We start from the raw sequence: 9583 nt of genomic DNA on the forward strand, positions 1-9583 counted from the left end.
CACATATCCTTCAGAGGGACAGGAAACAGGACTTAAGAAAATAGATCAGACAAATAGTTCTGCCTGGAATCCTGCCTATGTCTAATACATTGATACCACAAAGGAAAGAAATTACAAAGTAATCAAGAAGAGTACCTTAGCTGACCCCAATTCTCAGTCTGTTGCAGAGGAAAAGAGGGGCCCTCTTATTCAGTACCCTAGTACCCTGCACCAGAATGCTTTGGCTGGATAAAAACAACTGAAATTACACGTTGTTCACATTTAAGTATACATAGTCATACAAATTGCCCATCTATAGTGAAGATAAAAGTGCCTTAACAAGTTATTTTGCCAAACATACAATGAATCAAAAGGAAAGAAAAACTGAAAGAGACAGTTCAGCCAGTACCTTATAACTTCGACACACAGTCCATAATGGTGGTCATTAATTCCCTGGTGGGCTTCATTCCCTTTAACATAAACATCCTGTGACAAACTTGAAGCCTCTGTAATTATTTAGGAATACTGTATGTAGACCTGCTTAACAGGATATTTACATTTGATTTAATTTAAATAGTGGAGTGTCAGGAAAAATAAGCAGGAAAAGAAAGACTGGCTCAGAACTAACCACTTTTCTGCAAAACTGGAGGTTTGTTAACAGCAAATGCCAAGCAAGGAAAAGGTGGAAGAAGATATAATTCCACCCTGTGACAGGTGAATGCACGAGGCTTAAGAAATGAGAGGATCCATCCAGAGATACCAGAAGGGGCACAAGTGCAGTTAACCCCATGACTGTGACGGATTCAAACCCTGATTCTTTGCACAAAGTCCAGGTAAAACGGAATAGTACAAATAGACCAGAGCAAGGCATGGGATTGAGAGTGGGGCAGGACTGAAACCAGAAGTGAAAGGTGTTTGAGGTGCAAGAATTGTGAGCTTCCCATTTGAGAAAGACAAGAGATGGTGCAGAATGTGTAGTTTGATTAGAACAGCCTTTGACTTTCAGGTCTAAAGTGTTCATGTAAGAGTCAATGTGAACACAGTGGTGGGCGCTGGGCAGGGCTGTCCTTCTGTACTGATGGGCAACATCGTGCCAGGCTGCCTGGCTCCCAACATCAGCTTCCCCCTGCTGGGCACTCTGGCACCTGCTGCCCCACTCCAAGCTCTGTGCCAAGCATCAGCTGTGGACCCCCAATCCTCAAGTAGCAACTGTTACCCAAGTGTTAGAGCACAGATGGTATCACATTACAGTGTTGCCTGGGTTGGGAGCTCTCAACAACAGGAAACCACAGCTCGGATAACTTGGACTCAAAAGTTACTTGAACTCCTTTTAATGGGGGAAAGAAAAAGTAGTAACAGCACCTCTTGTTATCCAGACAGTCTTTTCCTTTTCCCTTCTGCTTTCAGTATGCCAACTGACAGGAATTACTGCTTTGACTTACCTTCTTTGTATGCTTGGGACATTTTCAAAGTTTCCCACCATTGCCTCAGTAGCCCTGGCAGTGGGCACCCAAGTGATTTCATCATTCTTAGCATGGAGTCGTACTGCAACATTTGATGAAGCAAGCACTCTGTTTACAAAAGCTTATGCTATACATCTACAATTTAGTTAGGCAACAAAGTGTAAATCTACCTGGATTTCTGCTTGACTTCAGACTAACATGGCTAACTACCTCTGTGCCTTATTGAGAGCCAGTTTAACAGCAACGTTAAAAATGCCAGCTGGCTGGATTGCAACATGGCTGGCATCAACAGAACTACCTTGGGGTCAACTACACAGAACACTTTTTTGTCCTTGATGACGCCTCTTCACCTTCCTGTGTGCGCTCCCTTTCCTGTTGAGTGGAGACAGAGACACCCCCTTTGTAAAGCGCTTGGAAATGGATGGAGGAAATACTGTGCTCATGATGCTTAAGACAGATGCTCAAGGTACTGTTTACCTCTGGATAGCTGGAAGATTAGAGGCTTGTCTTAAAATACTGAAAGCTCAACCAGTGAAAAACAAATGTTGAAATGAAACGGGGAAAAAGAAGTGAGCCATGCACATCAGTATGTTTCTAAGGAGTGAGCTCTAAGGAAAAGCCAGCATCTGGTTTTGATGCTAGCGCTGCCTTAGCAAACAGACCACTAAAAATGAAGTGAGCTCAGTGGAAAAGTAAAATCAGATTTAAAAATGGGTAGGGGAGCGGAGGAAAGATCGCTGGCCAAGCCAACCCAAGCCGCAGAGCAGGAACACATGGATGACAGAGCCTCAGGTAGTAGCTGTATTGGTCTAGAGCAGTGGTGTCCAACATTTTTTAATGTGGGGCTGGATCATGAACTTTTTATCACCCAGTGGGCCAGCAAGCCATATTCAAAGACCTCACAGGAAGCAGCATCACATCAGGAAGTGATGTCACGTGACCTTTGACACCAATGAAGTTGCAGAAAGTGACAATGAAATGGGTCTGGAAATGTGGTTTAAAATCCAAAATAAAAACAATATAAAAGCAACAATGAAATAATACCAAACACTTGACTAAAATAAACACTTTTGCAAAGTGCATAATGAAAGAAGCATAACGCAAGTCAACAGATCAAATGTGGAAAAGATATCAGCCAGAGTGGAAATTAATCAAAGGTGGAGGGATGTGTTTCGGCAGGAGACACCTGTGCAGCGCTTTGCAGCCTCTGCCACTTGCTGCTTTGCAGGGGGCAGGCGGGTGGGAAGGGAGGAGGGAGCGGAGGCTCCTCAGTGCATCCGAGAGGCTGCGAGAGAGACTCGTGGCTCAGGTGGGCACGGCCACAGCTGCAGCCGGGCATGGAGTGGAGCAGGGCAGGGAGAGCCACTGCCACGCGCAGGAGACCCAGTCCAGGCTCCTCCTCGTCCTCTTGGCCCCAGCCTCCCCGGGATGTGCGGGAAAGGTGCCCTCCACTCTGCCACCGCCCGCCTCGCTGCCCCGGCGGCCATGTATGCCCATACCGTGCCCCCCGCTCCTGCCTTGGCCCCATGCAGCTCCGAAGCTGAGCCCCGGCCCCGGCCCCGTGCCACTGCCTCCACCTGCTTTCAAGGATGCCCGGTATGTCATCCGGGCACCAGAGAACACGTGTGCCCGGGCCCCGCCATGGGGCACTGCTCTATTAGGAAGCTGCTGAGGGGTTGGGGGAGGGACAAGGGGTGGGAACCAAAGTAAACAGTGTTCACTTTCCTTTCCCATCACAGCACCGTGGGGCACAGAAAATGGCTTGGCAGGCCGCATGGCGGCCCACAGGCCGTATGTTGGACAAGCCAGGTCTAGAGCAAAAGGCAATCAGGACTCCTAGTAGAGATGATATCTTTTATCAGACCAAGATTTTTGCCAAAAAAAAAAAAAAAATGTGGCTCTATACCAGCCATGAACTGCCTGCCCAGCGCACTTTTCCATCTATTGACACCTCTGTGAAATCCTCTGAAATATGAACTTTCATTTCTACCCAGGAGAACTTTTACAAGCTTTTCTCCCTTGCCTGATGGAGGGTGTTTGTGCCCGAAAGCTTGCAATTAACGGGAATTTTTTTTTTTAATTTATTTTTTGTTGCAAAACTCTTGCTGGTCTAATAAGAGAGCATCACCTCTACCAGGAGTCCTGATTGACTGACAGAGCCACGCTTCTCCCGGCGGCGGGGCGGGGCCTGCGGCGCAGCATGGCTTTCAGGTGCCTGTCAAAGCCGCTGCCAGGGCACAGCTGCTCCGCTCATTAAGTCAAGACGCGCGCGGGGGCACCAAGCCAGCGCCACAGCATGGGAACAACTATGCATCCTTGCAGGGAGCAGAGCTGTCGAGGACCTCACGTAAGTGAGAGCTTGCATCAAGAGAGCCTTTGTTTCTGGAGCTGCACGCAGCGAGGGGGGAGCGGTTAGAGGCGAAGGAGAATCGAGCATTTCTTTTAGACGTGGTTTTATTTTAGGTGCCGCTTGCACGGCCCGAGTGGGTGGCACTGATGCCGGGTGCCTCCTGCCTTTCCAAGCCGGTGCGTGGGAACCGAGGGATCTCCTTTGCATTTGAACGGGGGCTGAAAGCGTGTGCCGAGGCTTGTCCTGCGACGCGGGGTGCGGGTGCTTGGTCGGGTTCACACTTTCCTCCTCCATGTGAGGCAGGGCCATGTGTACTCAAACAAAAGGGAAGCCCACTGGGGAGACGCCGTACTGGTCTGTAGTGCAAAGTAGTGGGATCTAAAGCAGCCAGCATACTCGGTTGCTTCCCCCCCTCCCGGTTAGCGTCTGCTCTGATTTGACTCGCTTATGTAGTTCTTTGGCTGCTCCGTGGCATGGGTTTCTTCGCTTCCTCGGCTGATCAGATGAATCCAGCACGGGTTGCTGGAGTAAATTAATTCCTGCCCTGCAGGAAGGGGGGAGTCATGCAGTCATTCATCTCCTTTGTTAATTGTGCCGGGTGATGTGAGCCTCATTGTGACGTATGGAGCGCGGGGAGCCGAGTGGAAGCTGGCCGTTCTTTTGTCCAAAGGCGTTGCCATTTGTCATTCATAGGCGTAGCGCAGGGAAATAAATCTTCCGGGGGAATCCTGTTATGAAATGTTTGCATGGAGATCTGAGAGCGGGGAGGGTTGCACTCGGGGGAAACTGAGGAAGCAGATGATCCAGAGTTGAATGCTGACTGTGCTAAAGAGAGAGGAGCCCCCCGGGCACCTCTGCAGCACCAGGGTTTTACCCCTGGATTTTGGTCAGACTTTGGTGGTGCTTCACAGAAAAGTCACTTATCTTCCCCATGCCTCAGTTTCTTCATTGGTTGTACTGGGGCAATGGTGCCTACCTCACAAGATGCTGGGAAGCACAAGGCAACTTGTTTGTTGAGCACAGTGACATCCTTGGAAGGAAGGCGCTGTGCTAGTCTAGGGTAGTACTCCTGCTCCACAGCCTATATTTCCATCTGTTTACTCTCTAGCCAGATCTGGCAGCCTTGCTGAAGCTGACACTGATGGTTATCGTGTGACTTATCTCTGCACTTGGGCAGAAAAGATTTAAGCTGAGCTACTGTGTTCCAGGCACAGTTGACATCTTATGATGATGATAGTTATAATTGTTTTCATTGAGGACCCACTCAAATGAGGGCTGCACGGTGCTGGGTGCTGCACAAGCATGGTAGTAGCAGGCAGCACCTGCCCCGAGGAACTTCCCATGTAAACAGACAAAGCAGACATGAGTAGGAACAAAACAGGCAAGCACAAGGAACTATGCGGTGGTAACAATAACATGTTAATTCCACAGTTGGGTTTTTTTAGGTGGGTTTGGTTAGGAGGGTATCTGCTAAATTAAAGGAAGGAAATACTGAAGGGAAGAGGGCAGATTAAAATAGGGAGAGGGGGAAGAGAGGCAGATGTGGTGGGGAAGCAGAGAAGAGATTGAGGGGGAGAACTGGAACAATCAGCCTCTCAGCCAGGGGCCTTGCACTTTTGCAGGCTCCAGGGGAGGCGCTACCATTGCACCCCCCTCCACACTTTGACCGTGGATACTAGTGCTTCCACAGAATCCTACAGTGGGAGGGATCTTGAGAGTCATCAGGCCTGAACCCCTGCATGAAGGCAGGATGTGCTGTTCCTGTACCCCAGGCAGATACCTCTCCAGATAAGAGTCCTCTGCTGCTGTATTTATTTATTAGATTTATATTTCACTCTATCCAGAAGGCTTAAAGCAGCTTGCAATAAATAAACTACTTACAAAGGATTTCCCAAACAACTCAAATCATGAAAACTTCAACACCCCCCCTGCCAGCCACTACTTCTCTTCCCAAACTCCCACACAAACAAAGCCTCTCGAGTCCCAACCAGACCTCTGAACCACCACTTGCATCGAGTTACAAGAAGCGTTTTTTCTACCCAACCACCACTCCCCACCCGCACACTCGTGCTGCCCTGCCTCACCCCCAAGTGAAGTCCCCCTATCCTCCCCCAATGTCCCCTCCAGGTTTGCACCCCCTCTCCTACAGAGGGGCTGTGGATCTCAACCCCCTCCCCAGAAGCCACAGCTAACTCCTCCACCTGCTCCCAACAAACAGAGACCCCCCCCCCCCCCAAAAAAAAAAAAAAAAAAAAAAAAGAAAAGAAAAGAAAAAGGAAGCACCTCAGTCAGGGGTACCCACTGGCTTTGTAGGGCCTGGAAGCTGGCAGGGGCTTTCTCCATCATTAAATGGGGACGATGGTGAGGCTGGGCCCCATGAAGGGAGAGAATGATTGTGGCAGTTCTTCAGCCTAGGGAAGCCTGCTGGCTTCTTCTTTTTTTCCACCACAGACTGCGCTGTGTAAACTTCTTGAACTGCTGTGGATGTTCCTACATTTTGTGCCACTGGGGATGCCCTGGAACAGCCTCATCAATTCATTCTTGTGCTCGGTGAATAGCAATGGGTGGGTGGGGTTTGACGGGACTGTGCCATGAGGGACAGAGCTTCCCAGACTCAAACAATCAACTAATGTTGCCCAGTTCTCACCCACCACAACCTGATGTTGAATATTCTCACAATCGGGAAGTGGTCTGTCTGCTGAGTGTATGTTCCAGGATCCGTCCGGTCGGTTTTTCTCACAGGGCTCCTAGCTGCCCTTTACACCATCCATACACCAGCCAGATGGGAATAGGTGTATTAATAGTGCAAGTGGACCCTGAGGCCAGCTAGCTCTTCCGTGCTGCTCTTAGTATTAGGCTGGCCTTGAGACCAAGTCAGTAATAGGTCCACAGGGCCCGGCTTGTGCACACTACAGTCCCCAGGTCCGCCTCTCAGGAAAACTAAATACATTTTTGTATTCTATCCTAAATCGATTAAGTTTGTACCCTGCTCTGGGTTGGTACTGATTAATTAGTTTGGGCATCTCCCTGACTGACCCAGCCACGTAATCCAGGTGTGGGGCTAGACCAATCCTTCAACAATCAATTAAAGAAAAAATAAATTTCCAATTTTCCTTGCTCGATCAATTCTCAAGTGTTTTCTTTTGATGCAGGGTCTTTAAGTCCATGCCCCGTTATGAAAACACAAAGTCTTTAGCAAAATGGCAATTAACTTTTTAAAGAAAACAAAATGACAGGGCTTCGCCACGCCCAGGTCCCCAGGCTCCTGCAGATGCCTGACTTGCATGCATTGTTCCCGGTGTCTTGGTGCCTCCAATCACACAACACCTCTCGCTTTGTGACTGGGATTGGAGGCTAGCTGGAGACCCCTCTGAGTCTCCAGGCTGTGGAGACAGTACTGCTTGCCTCTGGCTTTGGAGCCTCCTGTGGTTTTTGCTCAGCAGGCTCTGCTCCCCTCCTCCAAGCAGCTCTGCTTTTCCTTTTCTGCTCTTGCCAGATCGGGGCCGGGGGGCATCACTTCCAGTGCGCCACCTGACCTGCATGGTGCAGGTGCTGATACATAGCTGCAGCAGCTCCACTTGCCCCTCTGTCGTTTTTCTGCTTTGTACCTGAAGTTAAGTGCTGCCTATCTTTTGCCTTTGGGCCTTCATGGAGAATCTTCTCCTTTTCACCACATATCCATCCCCTCAAGATGCCGCTAGGCACCTATTTTTCAGTTTCTGGCGTAGTGAAAGTCAAGGGTTGAGACTCACCGATCTACAAAACATTCACTGGGGATAGCCTCTCTTCCAAGTGGCACTGTGAGAGGAAATTAGCTACCATGTTCTCTCTGCCAGGCCTATATTCAATATTAAACTGAAATGGTTGGAGTGGCAATGCCCAAGGGGTTATGTACACATTATCCGTTTGGTCCGTCTTTAGATGTTGTTCCTACCCTTTGGAGTAGATAATATCATCTAGGTACACTGATGCATACTGCTGATGGGGAGTCAGGAGCCAGTCAGTGAGCCATTGGAACGTCACGGCTGCCCATGAAGGCCAAATGGCATGCACTTAAATTCATATGGACTGCATGGAGTACCAAAAGCTATCTCTGCCTGGTCTTCCCTCCTCAAAGGGACCTGCCGGTAGCCCTTAATTAGATCAAGGGTTGAAATAAACTTGGCTTGCCCAACCTTTTCCAGGAGCTCACTGATGTGCAGCATTGGAAAGGTGTCGAACTGGGATATGACATTAAGTTTCCAGAAATAGACACAGAGATGCCAAGTCCTGTCTGGCTTGGGGACAGCTATGATAGGGCTCCGCCAAGGACTCTGCGATTCAGTAATTACCCCCTGCTGTAACATCTTGTGAATTTCAGCCAGCATGTGTTGAAACCTATGTTAAGGGATCCTCCTTCACTTTTCCTTATAATCTTCCCTTTACACACAATATTTCTATGGCTTATGCCCTCAGTGCGACCAGGGACTTCACTGAACACATCCTGGAAATCTTCCACCAGCTCCCTCATCTGCCCATTGGCTTTTGGTAAGTTGAAGCCCTAGAAGTATTCCCAAGCCTGCTGCCTGTCCCACCCCATCTCCCTTTGTCTAAGACGTTTTTTCTTGAGGCTGGGGTCGCTAACAGCCCCTCTGGTTTGTGCCACAACTTGAGTAGATTGGCATGATAAACCTGTCTCTCTTTCTTATACCCAGGCAGAATACCTCATAGTCTACAGGTCCAGCCTTCCTGACTATTTCAGAAAGGTTAGGGTTAGGGAGGAGGCTAGATCAAGGCCCCCAGAGTGAAGGACAGTGCTGCAGAGGCAAAAGCAGGGGTAAGTTGAGCAGGGCCCCGACAGGGTGGGACTTACTGGTGGAGAGGCATGCCCCCAAATAATTTTCTCTCCCTCTGCCTTGATCTTCTACCCCCCACTCCAACCCCCACAGACTTACCTGCTGGGCAGGAGGTGGTGTGGTGGCAGCTGCACATGGTAGATTCTGGGTTGCTTTTAAATGCCAAAGGTGATCTCCTACTTAAAAATGTTGGAGACCACTCATCTACACCTTGACCACACACTTCCACTCACATACTCGAAACCCAGAAGGCCAGTCCAAGAACACGCCTGTAAAGCTACTCATAAGATGGCTCTGGAGCCAGCTCACCAGTGTATTTGTGGGTTGGATCATGGAAATGGGTGATATGAATGAGGGCATGCTTGGGAACATCCTGACCAGGACACTGCTGCTGTGGTATAAATGTGCCAATAATTATTCTGTCACCTGTGCACATGAACTAGGCACCAAGAAAAATCTTGGTTCATATTGTCCAATACATGGTCTCTAAAAGAGGCCAACAAAAGGTGCTTAAGAAGAAGGAACATAAATAAGGTAGCAGTTAGAAGTGAAAACCTGCCCCGCAAGAGGGATTTGTTTGTGCACTGAAAGTTAAGCATGTATCCAGGTATCTTACTGAATTAGTGAAAAAGTTCTCTGCCTCTTCTACCACAATATAATTTTTATATTTTAGCTCATTTCTTACACACTTTGTAAAAAGAAATGAGCCTGTAATAAAAACCAGAATGAGGTAAAGCCTGTAGTCTGTATCACCAGTGGTGTGGCAGGTCTGAATTTTTTTCCTCTGCTCCATTGTATTAGTACCATTTTTTTTGCTCACAGAGCTTGTGGCTATAGCATTTGGAGTTTAAGCTCAGAAATTTTGTTCAGGTGCCAGGTGACCTGTGCTTGGAGCAGTCTTGAGGGGCTTGAGGGCTGCATCTAGTTCTTTTAGATGGCAAGGTATTCACAGGAAT

The 9583-nt window shown here is 48.6% G+C and overlaps 1 protein-coding gene across 4 annotated transcripts in view; it reads left to right on the forward strand.

Moving 5' to 3' along the window:
- Positions 1-3667: 3667 nt before the first annotated feature.
- The window catches only part of GNE (glucosamine (UDP-N-acetyl)-2-epimerase/N-acetylmannosamine kinase), a 99465-nt gene continuing 93549 nt past the window's right edge, over positions 3668-9583 (forward strand). For 2 of the 4 annotated variants that reach the window (XM_025201428.1, XM_025201425.1), the window contains exon 1: positions 3676-3789. Coding sequence is in view for 1 of the 4 variants with exons in the window: in XM_025201427.1 (XP_025057212.1) it covers positions 3739-3789 (51 nt within the window). In the remaining 3 variants the exon portion in view is untranslated. Of the gene's footprint in view, positions 3790-8247; positions 8320-9583 lie in introns of all 4 variants that reach the window. The other 2 variants (XM_025201429.1, XM_025201427.1) reach the window with 2 other exon arrangements.

This window comes from Alligator sinensis, unplaced genomic scaffold (assembly GCF_000455745.1).
Source record: "Alligator sinensis unplaced genomic scaffold, ASM45574v1 scaffold434_1, whole genome shotgun sequence".
In the NCBI taxonomy this organism is placed as follows: Eukaryota; Metazoa; Chordata; order Crocodylia; family Alligatoridae; genus Alligator; species Alligator sinensis.